Source organism: Venturia canescens, chromosome 2 (assembly GCF_019457755.1).
Source record: "Venturia canescens isolate UGA chromosome 2, ASM1945775v1, whole genome shotgun sequence".
NCBI classification, from domain to species: Eukaryota; Metazoa; Arthropoda; class Insecta; order Hymenoptera; family Ichneumonidae; genus Venturia; species Venturia canescens.
Window position 1 is genome coordinate 1,306,162 of NC_057422.1, and position 26,770 is coordinate 1,332,931.

Here is a 26,770-nt window from a genome sequence, read left to right on the forward strand (position 1 = left end):
CCTACGGCAGTTATGCGTTCGACCAGCACGATTGGCCGAATTCGAAGATATTTTTAGGGCCGGATGTTTGTGGAATCGACAAAAAATCTCTAACGAATTTTCAGCATCAATTATTTCGTCGATAATTCATGTTTAAGGCCATAAAATTAATCCCAAATATTTCATTAGTATGGATAATAAAAGCTCGATAGTTAAGCTCAATGTGGAGGTTAAGAGCGCGAAGAAATTCTCCTCGCAGGCTTCCTCAAACAGGCAGAACGAGACGTGACGATGCGTATCGCGTATTCTCGAGGTATCGGGACAAGTGGAACTTAATATATAAACATAGCAAAGTACACTACTCGACGAGTATTTTGTAGGATATAACTCGCGTAATTTAAACTAGGCATGCAGTACAGTGTCGTATATGCCGTGTGAGTAAATACGGTCATATATATATGTATACAGACTTACGTATAAATATAGATGGCATTCGATATTCATCGTCTGTGCAAGAGTCTCTGTGCTGGAACGAAAGGGGAAATACTGGTTTTATCGGCGACATTGAAAAGGTTCTCTTCTCCCCCCCCCCCCCCCCCCCGGCCGCCCTCTCGGCTTCGATTGGCTTTTCTTAAATAAAAATAAATCTGCTATCTGGATTCTCATGTGCGAGACAATTTTCCAATGGGCTCATCCTTCGCACGCGTTTTAATCATTCGAATTGACGCAAATGAGAAATTACGATAATTGGAGATAGAACGAAATTTATAACGGTAGTTGAGATCGGTCGTTGGAAAAATCGTGTCCCTGGTGATATTGTTGCATGACTTTACTCAAGCGGTACAACGCTGCAATCTATTTAGTTTCCATACGAAAGTGCTACGAGTTAATTTTCTACCGAAATTCTAATTCTAATATTATAAATGCGAAAGAGTGTTTGTTTGGTTGTTTGTCCCTCCTTAACGCCTTAACTAAGCAACCAATCTACTTGATTTTTGGCATAGAGTTAGTTGAAAGGATGGAGAGTAACACAGGCTACTTTTGGTCATGGAAAAAAATCAAATTCCCAAGGGAGATTTACAGGAATATTCGTAAATGGTCCTTTCTTCGCGTCCTATCAAACCAACCAAACGACATGACGCTGAAGTTTCCAACGTTGGAGTCCAACGAAATGATCGAAAAAAACTCTCCAATAATTCCAGTAATTCTCCTATTTTGTTCCCTGCCAAATTTGCGATTCGTAGTTTTGCAAGCTGCACCAACGATTCGTGAAATAAAAAATTGGTGAATTAAAAACGTTTTTTTCGTTCATTTCGTTGAACTCCAACGTTGGAAACTTCAGCGTCGTCCAAACGACTTGATTTTTGGCATAGAAATAGTTGAAAAGACGAAGAATGACGTTAACTACATTTGGTCATGGAAAAACATGAAGCTGCCAACGGAGATTTACGGGAATATTCGTATTTTTCCAATGCTTGAAATTCGCATGTCTTAGAGGTTAATGGAAAGACACACAACATTGTTTACACAAGCGTCCTTAAATAGTACACTGTTTTGTATTCATGGTCGGTATCTTTTGCTACTGATAAAAAATTTTCAAATTACCACGCGAAACGAAGTCGCGGGTAAAAGCTAATATACAATAATCCGCTCGTTCTCGGGTTTTCAAGATCACCCGCTTCATTCTCGAACTTGGCTGTTGGTTTCTAACTCGAAAAAAAATGTCGGGTTCTTATTTACAAATGACCCGTCTATGAGGCTATTTGCGTTGAATTTCATCGTACAAATGCATTTTGTCGGTAGAGCAGTCCGTAAAGATCGGTTGAATTAACGAGGTTATATTGTGTATTCGATACAAGAATTTTTCGTATACAGATACGATAAAATGAGGGCTGAGCAGTCAAAGAAATGTAAATAAGTAAAAATGTTGGTACAACCTTCTTTTCAGTTTCGAGAAATAAATTCAGAGTTTGAAGTTTCCTTTCCATGGAAAATTTGTCGCTGCGATGATCCTGCCGAAGCACTGGCCTAGTCAGTATTATCTCGTAAAAATACTGTAATCTACGTATCTTTAACACGTAATAACTTACGTTTAAATGAATAAAGAACGATACAAGAAAAACTTAGTACGGTTTAAGGAGACGCAAACTTTCTGCAGGCTGAGATTTCCTTATATTAGTTGAGTTCGATGAGATTATCGCCGTAGATTAATAGACTTCATTTACGGTAGAACTGTCAGTGAGTCCAGAATTCCGCTAGATGGCAGAGCGCGAATAGCTGTGAGGCGCCTGTGCAGCCAGCGAAGAGAATGATGCCCGAAAACGTTCTCTCAATGTTCGGCGTTATTATGTTTCGAATCTAACCGTATGGGTGTACAAATGTATTTATAAGTGGGGCATTTATGATGTAGTATACGGTATCTACCGTAGTCGTCCGTAACCCAGTATGATAATATGAAGCATTAAAGGGACATTGCCATTTGTATCGGTAATGAGCATCCGTGCGCGTCTGCGAGAAAGTTCCCCCACCTTTGTTCTATAAGAAAAGCGTACATTGAGAGTTACGTCATTTTGTGGTAGAGTGAGCAGACCGTAGTATCGAACGTGGAAGTTGAGTTGGAAAAAAAAATACTTTTCGTACACATGATATACGGGGAAGATCGAGTGCGCGAGGAAATTACTATGTTCGAGACCGGAAGTCATACGATGTCTGCGTAGAGGGATTGATTCTCATATTCGTATGATAGTACACACACACGCACACATGTATATGTAAAAAAGTCTGAAAAAAAGCGAATCGTATACGTACTACGTACGTGGTACTTCAATATCAGTAGCTGGAATACACAAAGTTCTCACACACACAGTTGGATTTACACTCTCGTACGGACTTTACCTTACGTTACGGAGACGACCCCGAGGTCTCCCTCAGTTGTGGTTATCGTCGTCGTCGTCGTCGTAGTCGTCGTCGAGCAATTCGAGTTCGTTGAGTACGCTTTACCGCAGAACTTATATGCATAAAAAAGTATAGAGAAACGTGAGCGGGTAACCGTACGGATCGCGCACGCACGAACCGCGAACACCTCGTCCCTACAGCCGTCAATGCGAAAGAGTTAATAACGACAAGAAGAACAACAAAAAAACAATATCGCCGCACTATACCCGACTCATTGCCAGTGATACGAGAAACTGCTTTTCTTCACTGCGGGAGGCGGTTTCACTTTGCGAATTCGCGGTATAGCCACGTTCTGTTGTGCGTGTACCGGATCGTTCAGCTTGAATTTATGAAATTACTACACACTGGAGAGCGTGTCAATGATCAAACTCATTGACGGTTCATTTCAGCTGCGTAAAGCCTTCTTTCCTTCGAATTTCTAACATTCGAGGATTCGGTGATGCGAATACTTTTGCTGATGTTCTGATATTTAATTTTTTGAGCTTACAGGAATATCGAACGTCCATGATGCTCTTGACCGGCGAATCTCGGCCTAACCTAAAAATTCGATTACTTTCTTTCGACGCTGACCCATTGTGTATCGCTCTGTACAAACACCTTACGAAGGCGATAAACTCGTACGTACAATTCCTGATAGACGCTCACTCAATAATAATTGTATCGCAGAAAAAAGGACGGAAGGCAAAAAAAGAAAATATAACCTGAGCGGTATTTTACTTCTTAGGTCGTACGCAAAATTATCGATACTATGTGTGTCGCGCAAGCATTGAAAAAAAAGAGAAAAAAAATTGAAAAAATCATTCGTTGTTTCTGTTACGTGGGAATCTTACGCGTGTTATTCTGACGTGCAGCACTCTTTACTCTTTTCCTCTCTCCCTTTGTCCCTTCCTTTCTTGCTCTTTCTCTTATAATTTTGTTCTCTCGGCCCATGTATATACGTTTATATCGGCCAGGAAACATTAAAAGTATGGTAATCGCGGTGGCGATAGACTCTCCTTTAACTCTATATAAATAATACGGAAACAGTTCATCAAATTTTATTACGTCTGCATTCGTAATGAGATTGACGAAGCGCACAATGCTTGGTTATTATTTTTTTCAAGGGGTACAAGAACACTGTCGTTCTTGAGTCCCTTCTGTCTTCGCGTGTCGCAGTGAGCTTCAATGTCGCACGCAGATTCTTCAAATCTCGAATTGTTTGACTCGAGTGGTGAATTCGTGCTAAACTTTTCCTCGTTACTGAACAGTCCTCTGAGAGGTTAACTTTTTTTCACGATTTACACGTTCCGCGATCATATTGGTAGAATTCATTTTCTCTTCGACGGTTTTTTTCTACGTAGGAGGTAAACAAATTTCACGCTGTCGCTGGAAGGAAACTTATAAAAAAAGACTGGTTAAATTTATCGGTTAATTGCAGAGACAATCTCAACGGCCTCAGGATTATAATGCGTTACGCGAAAGGCAAACTTGCAAATTACAACCGACAAGCTCAAATTATAGCTGTCAACGGTCATCCACTCGGTTTCAAATAAACGCAAAGTGAAAAAAAACACACACACACTCCCGACAAAGAGTAAAAGCCAAACAAATTTGTCGTTTATTTCTACATCGATTTCTTTTTCGAAGCAAAGTCATTTTTTTGACTCTGCTTATACACACGGGGGTATAAAATGTCTGCGACGAATGAATTTTGGCAGTTTCTTAATTAATGCGACGGGAGGCCTCGAAAAAGCTACTCTTATCTCAGCTCAACATTCCAGAATATCTGAAATCGAGGCTCTTTCGGTATACAGGTGATGCTGGATATTTTATTCCGGTCGTTTGTTTCCTTACTACCTGAACGTGGACACGTAAAATCGCGACTCTCCCCCCTCCCCGCTCGCGCCCTCTTTGCTCTCGCTCGAGCATATTTTCAGGTACAATGGGGATGGGAACCACTGATCCACGCTTAACAGCACTACACTCCATGAATGGAACGACTTCCACGAATGGTACAGCCTTCTCAAAGATTTCCATACTCAATCTCTAATGATAAAAAAAAAATATGCGAAATATTCAAACCTTTCGGTTTTTGGAACGTTCTCAAAGGCAAACTTGCACGCCTTCCATTTTTCTGATGATTCGCCGAAAACATCGGAAACTTTGACGGTTACCAATTTATAACCATTTTTGGAACAAAATCTCGCGAATACGTAATGCGAAAAATATTTTTCACGAACGTTCCTTCGTGGCGTTGATACGCACACGTTTCTGAGCGCGGTACACTTGCCCTCAAATTTCACTATGCGAGAGAAGAGACTCGTCATAACGGAGACTTTTTGGGGATCCACCCACGTCCATTCAAACGAAATTTCTCTGTCCTCTAGCGCCCCCGAACCTATGCTGTGGTCGAATTGTAAAAGACTGCGCAGCGACGTTCCCACGCAGTAGAAAAACTCACGGGTGGGAGAAAAAAGAAAATTTCACACGATTCTCGACATTTTTATTTTCCATACAATAATTCGGGGCCTAAATATTTAAATAAATAACGATATAACACAAATAAAAAAAATGACGACAAATCGCCGAATTGACTTACCAACACTTTCTTTGCGGCGTCAAAAACCCATTCTCAGCCGTCGCGAATCGTTCGGAAATGTTAAACTCAAATACTTGGATGCTGTTGAGCGAAATGTTTTCAAGTTCGAACGGGAGTCAACGTAACTTATAATCAAGGGGCTGAAAGTTGGAACATGGCAAATTTCGAAGAAACATTCTCGACACAAATTTGAGCGTTAATGTACTTTGAGAGAGGTGTTCGCCCGACTGAGCTATACAAATGTATATACATTCGCAACGATCCAACAGGTCTCAATCAGGTCTGGTTCAAGACCACCGAGTGGAAGTCCTTCGGTATATACACAGTCGCGAGAATGCTCCAACGAACCAATAGGCCTGAGCCTCGTAATTTTATGCGGCGAATTTCGAGGGTTACGCCCTTCTGTCGACCAATAATCAACGAGTATATACTATATGTTTATTTGATTTGAGAAGAAAATGAGAAGATTACGTATTCGTTTGAGCGATAAATCACCCCGAGTCTCGCGCGCTGCAAATACTATACGTATGGAATCGAAGTCATTATTTTTTTCTTTCTCCTTGACGAAACTATTTCATTAGCATCGCGGGGTACAACTTTCCAGACAGGAATTTAAATGATTTTTTGAAATAATTTATTTTTCTATTTTCTTAATCGCGATTTCACGAATTCCGCATCAAGGACGTGCAATCTTGAAACTTACCCAGCCAATTATTTTTCTTTTCGTCTTTCAAACGCGTTATTCCATTCGAGGCTGTATACGACATTACGTCACGGAGTTTCTAACGCTAATGATCGACCATCGGCACAGGAACGCTTCGGAACAATCGGCCGGGTCTGCTCGTATGTGTGCGTAACAGTTTGGGATTTAATCCCGTTTCAAGATACTTAAGGGGACTATAGAAAAAAAGAGCCAAGAATTCGGGCTCGTTTTGTTGTTGTTTTTTTCGTTTTCTTTGTCCTTTTTGGCCCGTTCGCAAAGGATTGATGATATTATTCGCGCTAGCTTGAAAGAAACTCTAATGTCTATGATTGTCTAATTCATACCAACGAGAGTTCGCCAAATTTTCGACGGAGCGAGAGAGAGAGAGAGAAGCTCACCTGATCCTGTCTATTCGGGGTCAAAGCAATATCCGCCGTTCCTTCTAACGACCCTACTTTTATATCTATATATATACACACGCTTTTTATATCCATATATGCATGAACTCGCTCTCACTCAGGATACGATCTCACAGAGTGATCTTTTCGCGAATTGTGAGCCTCCAAATATGCGTGTCTGTAATTTTCGAGTTTAAAACTCGTTTCTATTAAAGACCTCCGACGCACATGAGTAACTGAGCTTTGCTAAGCAGCGGCTAACACCAACGACCAATAACCCCCTCCCGTCTCCGCTAAACAACCGTCTACGATCGTAGCTGTACCAAATATTTTTCGTTTACACTTATCTATAGAGGGGTTCACGAGTCCGTACAATTTCTTGCAGGCACACTTTTTATTTGTGATTATTCGCACTACTCCAACGGATAATCGATTAAAGATTATTTTTTTCACTGTTCTTCATGAAAACGAATGTTTTTCGGTACATTGATTTAGAAATTCGGAAGAAAATATCCTCCAGTTATTTTTCTGTGACGCGCAGCGTTGTCGAGTTTTTTTCGGTATAGCCAATCCTCTGCGTCTGCGGTGGGAGAAACGTACGTTCGATTGGCTGACGCGTTATTAATTTATATAACGGCCGCAAGGTTGCGAAAAGGCAAAGGGGTAGACCTCCGGAACTTGCATATTTATCTAACTTGCAAATCTCAAGTTGAAGTAGTAAATATAGAATCTTTGTATTTTGAGGGCCACCCGTGAGTTTCTTGCGCATCCTATTCCTATTATTTTCTCACCGGTGTTCAATTTTAATGCGATTATCGATCGTTCTCGTTCCCAGTTGTCGCGGAGACTAGAATTTGCATAGACCCCCGATATCCTCTCGAGGTCCGGACGCCTTTTTTAACGCATCGAAAATCAGACGCTCAATCGATTTTAAGCTTCGACACATTAATCTTCAAAACGTTTTATTCCTGCGGCCGCGAGTTTCGTTATCTTTCCAAAGCCCTGTTCTCACGACGTGACTGTTTCAATAAACCGAAGCCTCGACGCGATTACTTTTCGATGACCCAACCTCGACTATGAATATTACCGAACCCAAACGCCGGTCAATCGGACTCAAATTTCGCACACGTCATGATATCCTTTCATTTTTTTTTTTTTTTATCAACGAAGGAACGAAAGAGATCATTAAAACCGATGGTTCAGCGAGGTCGGCTATAACTCGATCGAAAAAGACAAATTTCTGGACGCAAACGCCCGCGATTTGTCCGTGCTTACTCGTGTGCGGAGCCCGCGGGCCAAACGCAAAACCTTTTAAAAACTCACTAATACTCTCGGTTCGGAAGAAAGAAAGAAAAGAGAAGAATTAAAAAACGGTCGGGCCGTTCCACGAATTCTTTGTGCGTGTATACGTTCGGGCATGTTTTTTTTCTTTCTTTCAGGAACTCGCACGAAAATACCCGTATTATTGTGTCACGATGTTTTGAATGAACTCTGCGATATATCGCCGCTCGGTCGCGCGCGTATTATTACCAGCTTAAATGAGCCGCTTAAATTCAGCCGCGTTTACTTATGAACTATTCCTGAGTACAAAAAAAATTATTTTTTATCCAATACGATATCGATAGAACGGGCTTTTTCAGATAAACTTTCGAAGACATGTTGAATTATTGCATCAAATTTTTCATCCTATTTGTAAAATTAGACACAAATCACGCGTTGAAGCTGACGCGAATAAATCGATCGCTAATAACTGGAAATTATTTTTGTTATTCACCTACGAAATAAAGTTTCTTTCAATTATAAAGAAATATTTATTTATGTACATTTGGTTGCGCGTTTTTCTTTTTTTTTTTTGTTTTTTGGTTTTGTCGCTTATTTTTGTTTCTTTTTATTATAAAACAATAAAATCACTTCCTTGGTCTTGGCGTTTGGCAACTTCAAATAACGATAAAAAGTAATTTCGTTTGGTAGGTTCAATATAAAACGTGAGAACATTGTTGCGATTTGATTGGAGCCCCTGTATCGGTTCCGGTTGTAGATACGTGCCGGAAAAATTCGTACGACCGGTACTGCTTCCACGCACGAATTGCTCCACTCTCACTCGCATCGCTTGGTCCATCTGATAAAAAAATGTTTGTCACATTATTATTAATTAATCTCAACGTTTAGAGTTTCAACATCTTTCGATCATTCGATGAACGATCACACCGAGCATTCGCAAATTTGAATGATGAAAGTTCGTACTACCTCTGGATCTTCGGTCGGCGATGGGGACCTTTCCGATGAATTTTGAGTTTGTTGACAGTAGAGACACAACAGAGTCGGGTCAGAAATGTGCTCGGCGTTGGTCACTTCCTTAAGTAAATAAATTTTCTCGGCGCTACTCTCGTCGATGTTCGCCACAACCAGAGTTTGCCTCGTGAGAATGAGCATGATTCTCCGCTCGACACCCTCGCAAATCGGCAACTTGGCATCGGTCACGTGCAAAATAGGACCAGCTTTCTTCGTCAATCCGGGCCAGAGTCGCCAAATGCACTTCAGCGATGAATTATTCGAGTCGTCGACACTTTCAACGATCGGTCGCTGACGAGGCTGCCAACATAATCTTCGTTAACGATGTATGGTACAAAAGTCTAAATAATCAGAAACTGATCAAATTTGGTGATAATGTTCTTCAACATCAAGTGCGAAAAGACAATTTTTTTCAAAATTTTCTTCTGCTCAGTTATCGAGTAATTACGCATTAAAGCAGATTTCTTATGCCCGGAATGTATACCTATATATATATATATGGAAACGATATACTTATACAGGTGAACTTTAGTGATCGATGACTCGATAACTGTACAGAAGAAAAATCTTTAAAAATTTGTACTGTCAAGTTTGGCCCTAAAGAATATGTTCACCAAATTTTATAAAATTCTTATAATTTTGAAATTTTTTATGTTTTCAGCATGGTTTAGCATGGCAACATTGTAAGCCTGTATCAAATATCCTTAAAGCTTCAATTGTTACAACAAAAAATTATGTTTCATTCTCGACGTTAGGCTCACAGTGGGCAAAGGGTTCCACCCGGTTCCCTCGAGCAGCCCTTGTCCCGTCAAGGCAACCAACTCGGCAGCTCCGCTCAATGGCTTCGTGACGGCTCCAACGATTCCGAGACCAACTCCTGTCACGAGTCCTCGAGGAGTTGCACCTCCGGAAAGCACTTGTTGCAATGGGTGATGAGCCAAACCCGCGACAGCCCCTTGTTTTCAAATATTCCATTATGAATAATTGCATCGGAATTCACAATCGATTCGAGAATTTCTCATTTATTCAATTTATAAGAAACTATTTTTATCTTTGGAAATGTAATAATTGAACATTCAATATTCATCATTTTTGTCGAAAACATTCACAACTGTTTCTACAATGAAAAATACGTTTTTGTAATTAAGAAATATTTACCGAGCAAACTCATCCCAAATCCTGTAAGGCCCTGATATAATCCTTGGGCCATTCCTTGTGGCCGAGTCCGTCGTGACTCCTCCTGTCGTTGAAGATGCTCGTCGTCCAAAGTCAAACGATCCAAATTTCTCGCCACACTAGAGGCCAATTTCGTGACGGAATTGACGGTGCCTAGAAATAATTATTCGCAAACATACACAATTTATCGTACTAAACAGAACTTGGAACGGTCATTAACCGATGTTATCATGACTGACGTATTTTTCGTTGGAAAAAAATTACCTGCTGTTAAATGTTTCATTAAGCTCGCGGAACCTTGCGTAATTCCCATCAAAAAGCTCCAAGGTCCCCGTAATATTCCTTGGATGGGGAGTGTTACGAAGTCCTTGAGACCGCTGCCAAGAGCTTGCGCGAAGCCTCCTGGCGAGCCCAGTATTTCCAACGAACTGACCATCCAACCTGAGTAATTTCATTAGATTTTCCAAATAATCAAATTTGTTCTATGAATTCTCATTTCAGTTATATTTACTATGAATTCCAAGAATTTAATTTGCAATGTGTATTTTTATGTTGGATGAAAAGAATGCTTACCAGCTCCGAATAAAGCACCCGAAATATAGTGCATGGTCAAGGCGCTGGCTAGTCCACCGGGAGTCGTGATGAGATGCTCTCTTTCAAAAGCCCCGAAATAAAGTGGCGAATGATCGAGAGCGACGTAGAGACGAATCGACGTATGGACGCTCAACAAAACTGAGATTGGCTCGATCGTTAATTTTTGCAGTCTCAAGGGTGTTCTCAAATTGAGAGCTTCGAGAAACACGTGCTCCGGTACCGTGACAACGTTCCGGAAGAATTCGACTTTAGTCTCTTGGGAACTATCAAGTTGGGCGTTGAAACACGGTGGTGAAGTTGACGTCGTGTACTCCAACAATTGCGTCACAAAGGTGTCCTCAATGTAAGCACTCACCGGGCCAATTTTGATGTTGACGTTCTTACAAGCTGTTGATGAAATAAATTTCTTTTTTTTTTTATGTGTAACAATAGATTTTTTTCATTCACTTTCATTTTAATTGCGATGGGCAATCATTTTTTTTACTTCGATGTCTGTCAAAGTCGATGCTTTTCGAGTCTTTAGACACAACATTTGATGAAGTTTCTATAATTTTTGAATTTTCGTACAAACCATAAATAGGAGCATTGACTTCCCAAGCACAGTCAATAACGATAAGCGATTGATCCTCGATCTCGTTGATGGAATGTTTCGATCGATTGTTGGCGGTTGAGCAGGAGCCTCTTCTCGTATAGGGATTCTGGCTCATAAACACGACCGGGAAGTCGAAACCGCCCTGATCGAACATTTGGTTGTCAAGTTGCAAATCTCCCACGCAGGCGCACAGAGTCAACGATGTTTCGTTCGATGTGCTCAGAATAATCAAATCGCTCAGACACAAACTCGCGACTTGGACACGCTCGGCATTTTCGTTTATGTCCTGCATTATTATTACGTTTATTCCACGAACGTAAATGCTCAACGATCCCCTCAATACATTGACAGTCCCCGACGCTTCTTCAATTTTCCAATCCAAACACGAATCGTTAGGTTCCTCGTATTTTTGCTCTCCCTCGTCGCTTTCGCTTCCGGGATCCGAAAAACCAGCCACTGTACTCGAGCTCTGAAATATATTAATTTTGTTTTTTTTTTAACAGACGTGAAATAACATCAAATCCGGGAAAAATCATGTCTAAAAAATTTGTGTTGGAGGAATCGACAATTGCATTCGCAAAACTTGATAAAAAATTAGAACTCACTCCAAATTCGGACAATCTGCCTCTATCTCGATTATCCAACCAAGGAGACTTGAGAGCCTCAACGTCGGACGATTTACCTTCTTCCAAAATCAAGCGAGTTCTGATATCATGGGCAGAAATTTCCACCTGAAAAAAAATCGTAAAATGTTTTATTTTCAAATGACGGCGCCACGCGACTTACCGCACTTAAAATCCCAAATATTCATATTTTTCACCTGTGACATGCAAACGATCCGAAGGCAAATGGTGTTACATCGTTTTTCCATCAACAATTTAATGTCCCCGTAAACCGGAAGTCGGACGTATTGCTCCGTTCTTGAACTCGTTGCTTGCGACATATTTATGGGCTTGGACCACATGGCATCTTTGTTGTCTGGAAAAATTGTTGTGTGTCGATTAATCTTAACTCAAGTTTACATATTCTGTAAAGTCCTTAATTTAATCAATTATTCAAAATTCTCGTTCTGCTCCAAAACTGTTGGATAATCTAACAAATAACGTTACATCAGAAATGTCGGTTTTCATGATGTAATGAAAAATTCACTAACCCGCAGGATCTTCAGATCGAGAAGATGGCATTACGCATAAACGTAATTTAGGCAATGAATCGTTCGTTTGACAATCCGGCATTTTATTCGCCGTGCTGGGAGTACAATAATAATTAGATTTCTCCGATTGGACTTGAAACCTCCATGAAAAGTGCGGGGATTCTTGGAAAATACCTTCTGTGGAGAAATTCGATAATTGAATTTTTATTAGATTGCTATTTTGAACGCATCCTTTCAAACCAATTGCTCTCGCGGATAAACGTACCCCCGTCTCCGTTCGCTTCACCCAATATAATTGGGAAAGGACACAAATTTTCGATGTACAATTGGGGGTGATCGTCAACGTGAATCAAGAGGTAGGTTGTACCTTCGTCTTCTTGAGTTATTATAACAACGGGAATACCACGAGTTTCGTCCTGAAAGAATTCAAAATACCGATTTAATAAAATCCTCCATTGGAAAGTTTCTTACTCGTTTCTTTTTTATTAATTCAATTTTCTCATTTATCATTGTCTTATTTACCGATACAGCTGTACACCTTCGAGCGGTCAGTTTTTTATCGACCCTCACAGGACACGACCACGAGAAACCGCGACTCAATGAAATGTATAAAGCTTCATGCTCGAGAGTATTTATATCGTTCACGACACGCCACTGATCAATGGGAATGCCTTCACTAAAAGTAATTAGAAAGAGCAACAGTCGTTTTATGTATGGAACAATCAATTTTCAAAATAGTAATCATTCTATTTCGTAAGCCATTAATGCCATTGGTTCAGTGTCCTTACGTTCGGTTCTTGCACGGGGAAATCTCAAAACTTTCAATCGATTGATCTTCCGGAAATTCAAGTCCAGTGCAGTTTTCGCTCACAGCGAAACAGGCGACTCGCAATGGGTGAGGAGTTAGATTACATATTACGTGACTCGCCATAATTCGGACGATTCTCATATCTTCGTGCATTTTTGAATTAATACTCGCTACGCAAATCTGTAAAATATCGTAAATAAAAGAACCATGTAAGAGATGCCAAAAGAAAAATAAATATACTGGAATGAGATATTCTGTAATTTACATTTGAACCGCATTCGATCGAAGCTTGAATGTTGCCATCAACAGGAACGAGTCCTCGAATTCTTGGCATGTAAAATCCAGGATTCCAGTCGGGTCGAGCGAGCTGAATCGCCGGCGATACATAATCTTTATCTTTTACTGTGATTTTCAGATGGAACGTTCCCTTGTACAAATGAAATTCAAGTTACAACAGAGTAAAAATCTTTTCATTCGGTCAAAAAGTCATGAATAAACTCATATGGTGATTAATAATTTGCATCTTACTTCCAATTTTGGTGGGGTGATTATTCCATTGTGGGGTATTTGACAGAGCTCAAGATTCTCGGCAACAATTGCAATATGACAACCCAATACGTTGAAAATGAAACACCATGGCTGTAATTCTAATAACAACGTACTCGATACTAAGCCAGCGTCTCGATATTTAATCTGCAACAATGTTCACAAGCAAACATTTTTCATAAAATACTTTCAAAACGGTTTTTTGAGATTTCAACTACCTTTTAGCTTTCCCACCTGCACATGAGTCTGAGGTTGATCAGGTGAAATATGAATATTCGGATGATTTGCTCGAAATGGTAAGAATGAATTTTTTTCTGGTTTCTCGAGATCTTCCAAAATCGCATCAATGTCTTCGTTCCGGGGTCTAGCGAAAAATGTTCTTTCTTCGACCGAGCTATATGATAACGGAACGTACGGGTTCGACGCAGGCATACTCGACCTTGAAACGAAAAATCAATTTTTCAGAGAAAACAAAGTAAAGCTTGACCAATAATATTTTAAGGACTTAGATAATAACTGAAAATGGACATATTAAGCGATGAGTAAAAACATACTCGAATTGAAAAGTTAATTGATGGCAATGCTCAAAGGTTCCTGGGCAGTAGAGCTGCTGAATCTTCCCTTGTCCCTTTATCGTCGCGTTCGACGACATTCCTAGTGACGGTGTCTCAATTTTGATAACGACAGGCACCGGTAAATATGACTTTATCATATACAATGGGCTCATCACAACCTGGTAACAGAAAAAATATAAATACACGATGAGGTCTTTGAAAGTTCAAAATCACATTTGAGTTATTCCGAATCGAACTTTTTTACTCACAAGAATTCGCGTCTCTCCGTGCATCATTTCTTCAACGATGCGAACCCAAATGCTTAAAAACTGACCACGTTCTTGTAGAGGAACTGAAAATGAATAATGTAAAATAAAATTCTGCATTCTCATGCGCAAACAACTCATTTGTCATAGATAATTTAAATAATGAATAAATACACAATAATGAAAACGTAATAATTCTTATTAAAAAATAAACAAATAACTCGGAACGAAAATCTGCAGTATTGAGACCGTGTGAAAAAGAATTTACAAAATTCGAAAAAAAATCATATTCTTCCGATGATAGAAACAAAAATGATATGACAACTGATTGAAATAAACCTTTAACGAGCCAAGGTTGTCCGAGTTTTGAATTGCTTTTGAGTGGAATATCGCCGGTCCAAGATAAATTTGTAGATGAGGCGAATCGCAGGCGTATAGCAATATTCCGTGTGTTGTTTAAAGCAATCGAAGCTGGTCGATCGTTGCCATTGATCCAGAAAACTTCTTCGTATATTTTGTTGGCAGATTTGTCTTGAAGAGGGACGATCTTCATTTGGAAAGTTTCGACAAGTTGGTTCGTGAGTACGAGCAAGCCAGAGAAGGTGACGAGTTTTTGTGTCGCAGAAATGGAGACAATTTTCGCGCAAATTATTGGCGAATTGGTCAAATTTGGAAAAGCGACGAGTTGCTTGCCATCTTTGTTGAGACTAAGAGGTTGGCTCCAATTCAAAGGGTGTTCATCAAACGCGAGCCGAAGAGTTCGGTTGTTAGGATAACGCCAGCAATAAAAATGACATTCGCGAGTTTGAACGAGGAAGTCGTCGTTCGAATTGGTCTGTCCAAATCTCAGAGGAATATTGGTATCGTTGGCAACGACTATTCTCGTCAAAATGGCAACATATTTATTTCCAGGCTCGAAATAGTTGAGCCACAAATTGCTCGAGACTGCGAGGGTATGCGCTATCGAGGGGCCGAATTTGATGGAAAAAGGATTGCATTCGATTGACACGTAAGTCTCATCCGCCACGCAAATTTGGATGTTTGATTCGAGTCTTTCGATTACCGGTTGTCGATGCAATAACCCATAATCCAGTACACTGAGACTCAAATCTCCGCTGACGTCGATCAACATCGCTCCGTTCGTCCACCCGTTTAACACGATCGAAGTTCTCTCATGCGATAGCTCCAAAAAACATTGCGTTTCTGGCATGTGACCGTTCAGCCGAAAACTCGACAAGGGTGCTGGCAATTTTTCGTACGACGATGACATTACCTCGTTCGATACGAATATCTCGCAATTTCCCAAATTCAATGCGATTTGCAAATTTGGGATCGACAACGCGTTGAAATACGAATCGACTCGTAAACAACCAACCAAAAGTTGAGGAGCTAATCCCCGATCTTCTTCTCCATTAATTTCTTCTCTCGTCGATATCGTTACTCGCCAAATGGATCCCACGGCCTGATGCGTACAAGCTTTCGGCAATTCCGGCTGACCATTTTCCGTCTCCGATAAATGAAAATCCACGTAACGACGGTAACTCCGATGACTCTCGCTCCAGTATTCTAACGTACATCTTATCGGTTCCTCTTCGAGGTCAACCTCCTCTGACACCTGTAAAATATTATTTTTTGTTCTTCAATTTTTCTGACATTATCGTTATGATTTTCATCTCTGTAAAACGAAATTATCTTCTCTTTCATTGCTTCTTTGTCGATGTTTTTGTCTGTTTGTTCGATCAGAATGTATGTACTCGCCTCAAAAGGTATGGGCGACACAAAAAGACCGGTAATGATCCGAGGTTGAGGATATCTCCATGCCATTCCTTTTTTCGGATGTGTGAAAAAAACGACCTACAATGAAATGGAACAGGTAACTATAGTAAAATATAAGTTTGCATCTGAAAAAAGATTAGGAAAAATATTGTATTACCTGATAAGGCAACGGCATTTCTTCGACGTTTCCGTTAACAAATTGAAAAGCACCAGCTTTGAGATCGTCTTTGTAGTATTGCTCGGCAGATGGTGAATTTTCATAATTTTTATTATCTTGTTTGCTCGAATGAATATTTAAATATTCCATGCACGCGTGATATTCTTGAATGACAGACTCTAGAATTTTCAACTGTTGGGGTTCGACATTAAAATAAATGTTATCGCTGTGTGCCTGGACTTTAATCTGTGGCTCTTCCTCAGGATCTTGCCAAGTTTCCCAAAAAACATTGGCCGTGATTTGGAAAGACGAGGGATTGAGAAAAACTGTTATTTTGGATTTTAGCGCTGAATTCATAGAAGAAATAACCAAAGACTCGAGGCTTAAATTCCCATGAATATTCTCCGTTTTCGGGGTCCTCGATATATTCCCGAACAACTTTGCAACGCTCAGAGATACGATTGGATCCGACTTGGTGAATAAACGCAGCACCAGCTGTTTCGTCATAAAACTCAACTCGGGCAATTCGATTTTTGTTGATTCCATTTTTTCTTCAAAATTCTCGACTTTCTCGACGTTGAAAGAAGCTGCTATCTGAACAAAATCAACGGTTTATCATTATTCATTTGCTTCCGAATTGAAATAGACCATTTTTTTAAATATTTGCATTTATGAAATCTCACTTTACCTCTTGCTTGATACGAAGAAAGTGTTTAATAGCCGTCATAGAGTAATTAATATTGGTCGGTCGACCAACATCGACGAAAAATTCATTATTCGAGTTCTGATGTTTTTCGCATTTGAATATTACGAACGAAGGTGGAATTCCGGTGTTTGGATGGGGGCTTCCGCTCGTCGTCTCGACCAGGAGCAATTTCTGGCTACTTCCGTTTTTAAGCGAAACGCTTATATCGAAACATGATATCTGAGAAGAAAATGATAAAAATATCATTCACCTATTATGATTCAATTCATTCCGGAGGAGATTGGTCGACTGTAATTACTTGTATTTTTTCCTTTTCATTCAATTGAGAGATGTAGAAATTTGGCTCCGTCAGCATGATATGGAAAATGGGGAATTCGTATGTTGCTTCTTCTTCGTTTGCTGATTCGTTGGTATTCTAAGAACAAAAGATAAAGAGTCAAGAAAGATACAAGTATCTTTATACTTCGATCGACATTTCGGTTTAATGAAGCGAACATTACTTCATGCATTCTATGAAAATAATATTTCCCAAAATTCACCTTTTCATTTTGCACCAATGGGCTAATCATATTTAACGAAATATTAACCAAACCAAAATTGACTAAAATTTCCAATGGCAGAGGCATCGAAGTTCCTCGCGTTGATATTTTTCTCTGAGAAATAAAAGATATCATAGATCGATTTCTTCGCACGGAGTCGTAGAATCGTTAAAAAATAAAAATGATATCATACTGCAGGTACAAAATTGACACTGGACGATCCAAAATCAATTCCACTGTCGCCAGTAAAGTCAGGTTTGCGTTCCCTCGAAACAGGGGCGGAAACTTCTTGCGGATCGGTAATGATAAGAGACGGTCGATTGTCAGATATGGAGAAGTTTTCCGAACTACCAGAAAAGTTGGAAAACAAGTTGTTGATCTCGGTGTAAATGCGCCACAACAATTTCATCTGATCGGAGTTCATGGCCACGTCTATATCCGTCAAACAAGTCAATTCGAAAGCTCCTCCGCAAATTATTTTAGAAGGTTGTAAAACGATGGCCGGAGCAATTATCACACGGATGTCAATCCTATAAATCAAATACGTGATGATAATGTTATTTTAAACCTGCTCATTCGGATGTGGTTTTATTTAATTTGAATAAAAAAAAAGATTGCTCCAAGAATTCTAGCGATTCCTCCAATACCTTAATAGAATTGGATTTTTAATGAAAATTGAAAATATCGAAGTTACCTTGAAGTAAGAAGGGAAGTTGAAAGTTGAGGCTCAAGATTGCTGTTACTCGCTAAATTATTCCATTCCAATGCGGGATTTTCGTTCATGGTATACAGGTAAGATTGAGAAATCCGCTGAGGAGAAAAATTTATTAAAAATTATGACAAAAAAGGAAAAAGGGATTAGTCATCGAGCTGATTGTCATGATTTGTTCTATTAACCTTCGGAACATTTTGTTGATAGTTCAGCCAAGTCGTAGTGCACGCACAAATTCCTCTGATGTTTATCTCATACTGTCTATCTTCAACAGTCGAGCCGGGAATGTTAAGAATATTGGACTGTGCAGCGAGTTGATAAATGTCGGAGCGAAGAATCGTCCTGCAAATGGGATTTTCGGTACTCGGTGTTATACTGATTCCATCCAGCTGAATTTCGAAAAAAAAAAAATGGAAATAAAAGAAAAACCAATTTTTTTTGTTAAATGGAACTCGTCGAAAAAAAATCTTAATTGGATACTATTTTTTAAAGGAAAAGGCGGAAAATTTTCGTACCTGAATCATTAACAAATTGTGATCTAGTTTTTGATTGACTTCTGGCAATGTTGGTATCATCAGATTCATTCCTTTGAACTCCAAGTAAATCAAGGGCAACGATTTATTGTCAAAATTGTCACACCTAAGCAATGGTCTGCTAGTTTCGAATTCGTTCGTTTTTTTACTTTCTGAAGTTGCTCCAACGAACGGCTTCAAAATAACTATGAATTTATTGACAATACTCGGTGGAAGGATAATGTCTACCCTCTGGAGACTCATATCTATTTCGGTTATGTAACCCTCTACCGAAAGTGGACAATCTCGCTTCATACGAATCTGGAAAGACACAAAATCCAATGAAATTCATAAACACAAAAATTGACTTTCTTTTTGAGTGTGATGTATTTTTAAGATATTTTATTTTATTTTCAACGCAAGTATGGTCGGTATTATGCTCGTTGAAAATGTGACTATTAGGCTCTAAATATTCAAACTTTCATATACTTTCTGCAATTTTTGATGTTTCTGAGCGCCCCATCTCGTGTGCACGTTACCGGATTGTGCCTTCGTGTAAGTGACACTCAAAAATCCTGTGTCTTCGCTCTTCTCCGCGGTACTTTCACATCCGAGCATAATCAAACCGGCGTAATCGCCTAATGCCCATTTATCATTTACCGATTTCCTGTTTCTGGGAAATTATCTTATTAATTATTGTTTCGTTTTATAGTCTTAAAAGAAATCACTTCCTATTCATTTCATATCAATTTCCGGCACTATATTGGTTTAAACAAATGTAGTAGTAATAACTATGACGATATCCAAATTTGTGATGAGATATGCGATGAAGTATGTGAATTTAAATGAACACAAAAACACTGTACCTTGTGAAATGACAAACGGTGGCAGTCGTAATTTTATTCTTTACTTGCAAATAAATTGGCTGCCAGTCAAAGGTCGTTATAATGTCTTCCAATTCGAGCAACAATTTCATAGACTTGTCGTTCTCTCGATCAAGAGTGTAAACTTTCAATGACATTTTCGTAACGGTCCATTGTACCATCGCAGTAATGATAGGGCTCTCGGTTTCCGCTTCAATTCGAAACGAATTTTTTCTTAATACATTTCACTCAAATACTCATCGTTGTAATTGGAAGTTAGAACTTTGTGTTAATTACTTTGATCCGAGCTATTTCGGGCCGTTGAAATGCTGGACGGTGAGGTTGTATTCTCCGGGTACACGACGGGATTGTAACTCGATGGAGTTTTCGGCACATCGATGTACGTAGCCTCTGTCTCAACGACCGAAGTTTCTTCCATTTTCTCGTCGCAATTTTGAAGAAGAGCCATCAAACTTAATAAATCCGAAGCAACGCTGTTTAATGCAGTAATCTGTGCAAAATTAATTGAAAATTTTTATCAAAACGACAGGAATTACCGATGTAAGGGAATGAATAACATTTCGGTATTATTATATGGTTTTAATAATAATTTCACTATGTCATTGTTGCTTAAGACTCCACATAAACGTACCTGTTCTTCCGAAAGAGAAATAATAATAGGCGAAGTGTCGACATAAACACAAAGTCCCAAGCCAACATGTCCCCCTTCAACAAATTCAGTAACGGCTGCTTTCGTAGTAACGTCGATCGTAGCGGTCAAATCAACACTTCGAATAAGATTCGTTTGCCAGCTTTTTTTCAGTGTGTAACAGTTGAAATTACTGAATTTCAATGTCCAAGGAAAACTGTGGTAATCTAAAAAAAAAAGAAACATGTCGTTACGCGAAATCTATTTTTTTTTCTTTTAAAATCTGCGTTTCTTTAAGTTTGCAGACCCATTTTTTAACTGAGTTTTGAGTGACTAACCTGGTAACCGTATTGTCATGGGTAGAAGATACGAAAGTTGCTTTAAATTAGGTAAAAATTTGTCCAATTGCACGTTAGCCGAATGAACAATCAAGGTCGGAGATTTTATCGTAAAAATATTTAGATTGGGATCCACCGTTAGTGCTCGATCCTTCGCAGATTCGATACCTACAAGAAAAACAACAATAAATAAAAAAATAATTTTGTTCGGAAAATTTTTGTAACCAACTGTTTTTTTTTTAAATCGATTCTTTCACGCTCACCAGCAACTCCAATTCCGTCCATCGTTACCAGCGGTATATATAAAACAAAATGACCAACTGATCCACACAGCACGAGCTTACGCCAAAAAGGATAAAGTTGAGCAATTTTTAAAGCAAAGCCATTTTTTTGCAGTTCCTGCAAATAAGAATTATTCTTCTTTTAGAACGGACTCCCGTTTCATACAGGAACCTCCCCCATAATTAATATCAGGCACGTCGTAAAGGAACACGGTAAATATTTTAAAAGAAATGAAGAATTTCTGTACCTCGATTTCGTTATCATCATTGAGAGTATTTTTCTTGACTGACTCGTCATTAGCTGTAATCCCTTTGGACCAATCGGTTCGGGAGCTCGATCGTTTTTTCTCTTTATCAGACAAACTGTGAACACTTTCGTGCAACGTACGAAATATTTTTTTTCGTACATCCGTGTCGGAAAACGTTTCATCCGCCGCAGGTGTTTCCACTCCCGGTCTCGCAACATAAGCTTCTTTTGGTTTCTCGTAAACTGCCTGATATTTCAACCACTTGCACAATAAAGGATCGAACGAGCCACGCATTTCTGCCATTTTGAACGACAATATCGGTGGATCCTTCACGTCTTCACCGAGCGATTCCGAGTACCGAAGAATTCCAGTGAATAAAGCACCATCTTTTTTTTCTCTAATAATGAAACAACAATCTTTATTACGTGAATACTGTACAGAATGGCACGAATACTGAGTTCACTTTTTCTTCAAATTTTACTAGTTTGATTCCGATGGAACTTATTTTCTTGAATTACATGAGCTAAGTAGAATGGGAATCTACTACGTACCGATTTGCATCAATTTCCGGTCCCGAAAGAATAAAGGCTTGCTGAGTATCGTTAATGGCGAAAGCTTTGACGGAATTTACTTCGAGCTCAATGAAAATGGTCTTCGAAGATTTTGTTCGTTTTCCCGTTACGTTTTCCAACGATAACTCCAGATAAACTGGATCTACGATTAAAGAATTATTCACAACGCTTGATGTCACATGTCAAATTTGGAGATAAAGGAGTAAAAATTTTTGGAAACAAACCCTTTTCACTGCAAGCATCCACTAAGAGAGATGAGGAAAAAAGTGGATTAGAATTTTCTGTCGGGCTTACAATCGACGTTGCAATTGACGCTGCTACTAGAAATTTTGCTTTTGTTCCGGTAAATGTGATGTCATCGATTTCACAGTTTATGGAATCGTGATCGACGTTACTCTGACGAAAATATTGCGAAAATACTAAGGTTTTTTTGGCACACTTTGCATTACACGGCATCACAATTGTGGTACGACAATTTCTGTTCAGATAAAGTTGACTTTGCAATCCGCTAATCTGTAATGAATAATGGTAAAGTTCAAAATATTTGAGATTATAGCATATGTAGCGATAGCAATTATATTTCGAAATTGTAACTTCTCACTTTAAAATCTAAAATACTGTAACAGTCGTTTAGCATGTCGGGATCAATTTCGGGTTGCTGTGAAGCGCAGGACGCCAGTCTAAATGGATACATCGGTTCGACTATGCTTCCCGTTATTTCGCTGAATTCTACGCTCAGGTGAGCATTTTCAGATCGCGCAGAATTAGGAGAGGAAAACTATCAAATTAACAGAAACGTTTGAATTACTTCAAAATTACATCAATTTCGACATTCCATGAATCTCGTTGACTTTGTACCACTTCCAATATTAGACATTGCTTACTCTGCTTTCAGGGACAATTTTTGGATTGGAATTTTTCATTAAACTGTGATCAGTCAATTGCAGTTGTACACCCAACCGATAAAAGTTGAAATAAGTTTCAGTCATCGACACATTTTCCCGTAAGGCTTCATATTCTTCGACAGTCACCGGTGGCAATTCGTCAAAGCTTGGTTCTGAAACAGGAAAAATTTATTACATGGAATTATCGTTGTTTAATTGATTCTGTATAAATTATGAATTATTTAGAAAGGTGTGCTCACCGGCTTTTTTCGTTATGTATAAACTGTGATCGTACTTCGCTGCAGATTTCACAGCATTTATGCGATGCATTAATCCTGTGCAAATCTGAATTTTGAGATCTCCCAGAACGTATCTCGTTATTTTGCGTTCTGGGAAGTTACTGTGAATATAAAACGAATTAACACCAAACTTTCAGCCAAACAATCGCCAGACTATCTTTTTTCGTTAATTGAATTTTTTTATGAAAATTGTTCAACCTGTATTCGAAGTTCGATTCAAATTCAGGTAGTCTCTCTTCGGGAAAATCGTCAGGTATATCGATCGTACGTACAATGTCCATTCCAAAAGCTGGACTTCTGTCCAACATCGTTGTCACTACAAAATCATGAACAGAGTGAGAAGTTTTCGTTCCATTTTCTATGACGGATTTATTAGTATAACTAACCTTGGACTGTCCTCAGATGATAATCAATGTCATAGTCGCTATAATGATTCTTCCAATGTGTATTTTCACCTACGTTTTCATCAAACAATGAATCTTTTAAATAATCATTTCGAGTAGTACCAGCTTCTATGTAGATTGGTGGCTGAAAATATGTTGCAATAAATTATTGGATTTTATCATGGGAATCATCAAGATCAAAAAATGACGGTGAATGAAATATTACCTGCATCTCATCTACAACTTCTTGATAGCCACAGCTGCAAATACCTTGCGGCTGCAAACGAATGCTTCCCAATCCAAACTGTAAGTTACTCATAGATACTCCTTTAATGAGCATCGACATAACAGCGCTCGTAACTCGTAGAGCGAGGAACGAATTGTATCTTATTTTCCGAGCTTTATAAAATAATTGCTCTTGAAGAGTTTCCACAGTCTGCAAATAATTAGATGATTTTAAGCTCTCAATTTATGCATAACGAACACTTTTAACAAAATTTTGTGTTCCCTCAGCTAGATAAGATGTAAATTTTGATTGATAACTTCCGTTACTTTGAAAGTCAATGCTGCTTCGTCTACATATACACCCATGTGGATCGTGTGACCCGTCGCTGCAACTTGTTGTTCACCGGACCAATCCGGATCCCAGTTAACAGGCAAAAACGAAGTCACCGTGTTCCAAGCCCAACCGCTCCAACTTGGTGCATCGTTTGAACTCCCATGCACTTGATCTTCGTCTTCTATTTCATTCGATGTAAACAACGAATAGAAAAGAGTGTTACTTTGTTTCCAAATACGTTTTTAGTCATCTAAATATAATCATTAGTTCGGAACGAATATGAATATTTAAAGTTTGTTCACCTTGCAAAACGTCTCCTCTCTCTTCTGATGAATGTGCCGGTTTATCACTACGAGCCCCTGGTGGTTTTGTTTGTAAACTGTTAATTAATGTTATTAATCGCAAAAGCATAGGCAATTGTTGCTCGGTCATGCTGAATTCCATTTTTTCACAGTGGAGATCAAATCTCGTTAGGGAAGCGCATTTCGCAAGAGTACTGTTATAATTCATCATGAGACGAATAACCATGGAACAACGATATAAAACCGGATCCTGAAAATAAAAGTTTATTGATTCCGAAAACCACACCTTCCTTCTTCCAATACCATTTTTTCCTGTTTCAATTATTTCACCTGATATATCTCGATCTTTCCAGCCGTGTCCATTTTATCTAAACATAGAGTTAAATCCTCAACAATAACAATCTTTCGAAGAGCAGCATCGGAACTCGAAACATCTGGAAACACAATAATATCTTTTATTGTTTCAATGACTCATTCAAATTTCATGTAATTTTTTTGGTAACAAACCCATGAAAGTTGGCTCCCACGATTCGTTGACCGTTTGCATACTCAGAAATCGAACATTCACACTGAGTACTATGTCCTCCTCAACATATTTCAAAATCAAGTTGTTGCAATTTATTGTTATATTGTTTATGACTTTTGTAACGATGCTTTTTATGTAACCTGGCGGTGATTCTTCTCTGTGAATATAACATTTGAAATTAATTTTATCTGACTCACTATTCAAAAGTTTTGTTTCTTTAAGTATTCAAAAACTTGCATTTAAAAAATTTAAGAAAATTTTGACACAACGGATTTGAGAAAAAACATACTGTATTGCTTTTAACCCAGCCCCCTGGTGCATACTTGTACTCCTTTCCACCTGTCCTCGGTCCTTCAGATTTAGTATACATTCTGCAATTATTTTTGTAAAGCTAAATTATCCAAGTACTTACAAATATATGAAAGATGATAGCAAGTTAAATTTTAAAAATTTCAATTGTTCAACATGCCTATTGTGTTGATTGTAACGACTATAGGTTCTGATGTGATTTTCACCCAAGGCACATGGATAATTAGTTCGTGAATATGTCCGCTAACAAAAGTAAACGGAAGGTTGAGCTGCTCCTCCAGTACTTCAAGACGCAAATCAAGGTTTTGAAAAGATGCATCTCCGCCCCATAGAGAAACCTAAGGTAGCAAAATTTATTTTTCTTCAATAATTTTAATGTTTTTAATCCTACTCAATTAATTAATTCATTACCATTATTTTGATTAGTCTCACCTGAGATTGCTCGGGTTTAAAATTCTTCACATACTTTTCTACATAACTGAGAATTACAGGTGTGATGTAAGACTCAATTTTAAACATTTTGGTCACTTTCAACTTGCTTGTACATGGAAATAATTGAGCTGTGGCATTCTGTTGAATAGACAATTTTCACAGCGCATCAATTCTGACATACATCCATTGTCTGTAGAAATTAAATTTTGAGATAAAATAGAATCAGTTTCGACTGAATTTTGAAATTGAAAATTTTTAATTCAAAATTATAATTAGGAAATATGATTAATGACATTTATAAGAAGATATTTCAATTTAAAATCTACATCTTGATTAACTTCATCAATCGTATTCAATTTGATAAAAATAATGCCAAAAGATTTCTAAATTGAATCGAAAGAATTTTCCTGTCGACCGTTCAAAACATAATCGAACAAGCCATATAACCTAACATAATATATGATATTTCCATTTTTTCGCAATTACTTATACTTGAATGTCACTTAAATATAATTACTTTAATTCCTTCTCCATCTGGCTATAGTTCAACACGATACACGATGAGATGAAATAGATTATTATCAATTTTATCGAGCCGTCTGACAGCAATAAGTCTCATGAGTAATATTTACAAATGTGACGTGTATACACACTACAAACCCTATACAGGTTATTTTTTTATCTCTCTCACCGTATCAAATGTTCTCCCTCAATTCCCCTCTTTTTCCTCAAGGCTCGATCTTATGAGATTACTGCTACGCTACAGAATACCGGGCTCTTTTCATCCCGGGAGTGTCACACTTTCCAATCGTTCCGGAAACGCGATGAGCACTGACATTTGAACGACTCGATGTTGAGTTTAAAAATTTTTTGGAATTCTAAAATATTGTATAGCAATTCTTTTCCATTTATTCAATTTTTTCAGATTGTTGATTATTCCTTAGGAAAAAATGAGGTCCAGTGTACCATACACTACCTTCGTGAACTTACCCGACATGATTTTGGATTTCGAAATGTTTTTTGTGTAAATCATTTGTGAGTGTGATTGGGAAACCTTTTGGTTTCTAATTTCTAATTCTAGACAAAGTTTCGGGTGGTTCTGATCTTAAATATAAAAAGTCAGAAATCC

The 26,770-nt window shown here is 38.5% G+C and overlaps 1 protein-coding gene across 5 annotated transcripts; it reads right to left on the reverse strand.

The window, feature by feature from the left end:
- Positions 1–8,401: 8,401 nt before the first annotated feature.
- Vps13B (vacuolar protein sorting 13B) lies at positions 8,402–26,468 on the reverse strand. 5 transcript variants are annotated; one of them, XM_043412265.1, is made up of 51 exons: positions 26,159–26,301; positions 25,642–25,831; positions 25,370–25,547; positions 25,190–25,271; positions 24,882–25,057; positions 24,705–24,808; positions 24,375–24,624; positions 24,066–24,253; positions 23,740–23,949; positions 23,517–23,658; positions 23,329–23,446; positions 23,092–23,231; positions 22,832–23,004; positions 22,549–22,725; positions 22,172–22,460; positions 21,927–22,089; positions 21,376–21,772; positions 21,110–21,245; positions 20,847–21,014; positions 20,512–20,735; positions 20,157–20,370; positions 19,863–20,070; positions 19,486–19,663; positions 19,000–19,317; positions 18,670–18,873; positions 18,467–18,582; positions 17,966–18,302; positions 17,773–17,886; positions 17,532–17,648; positions 17,216–17,452; positions 16,528–17,121; positions 16,353–16,448; positions 14,934–16,209; positions 14,598–14,680; positions 14,329–14,507; positions 14,009–14,213; positions 13,757–13,921; positions 13,494–13,655; positions 13,209–13,408; positions 12,943–13,096; positions 12,686–12,836; positions 12,421–12,597; positions 12,088–12,245; positions 11,873–11,998; positions 11,247–11,736; positions 10,655–11,062; positions 10,346–10,522; positions 10,064–10,234; positions 9,667–9,860; positions 8,861–9,205; positions 8,402–8,732 (listed from the first exon to the last, which is right to left on the reverse strand). In XM_043412265.1, the coding sequence occupies exons 2-51, from the start codon at positions 25,726–25,728 to the stop codon at positions 8,505–8,507; spliced, it is 11,184 nt and encodes a 3,727-aa protein (XP_043268200.1). In that variant the 5' UTR covers positions 25,729–25,831; positions 26,159–26,301; the 3' UTR covers positions 8,402–8,504. The 5 variants fall into 5 exon arrangements, with proteins under 5 accessions (XP_043268200.1, XP_043268199.1, XP_043268197.1 ...); XM_043412264.1 differs by having other exon boundaries at positions 12,421–12,594; positions 19,486–19,669; XM_043412262.1 differs by lacking the exon at positions 26,159–26,301 and adding an exon at positions 26,333–26,468 and having other exon boundaries at positions 8,403–8,732; positions 19,486–19,669.
- Positions 26,469–26,770: the final 302 nt, after the last annotated feature.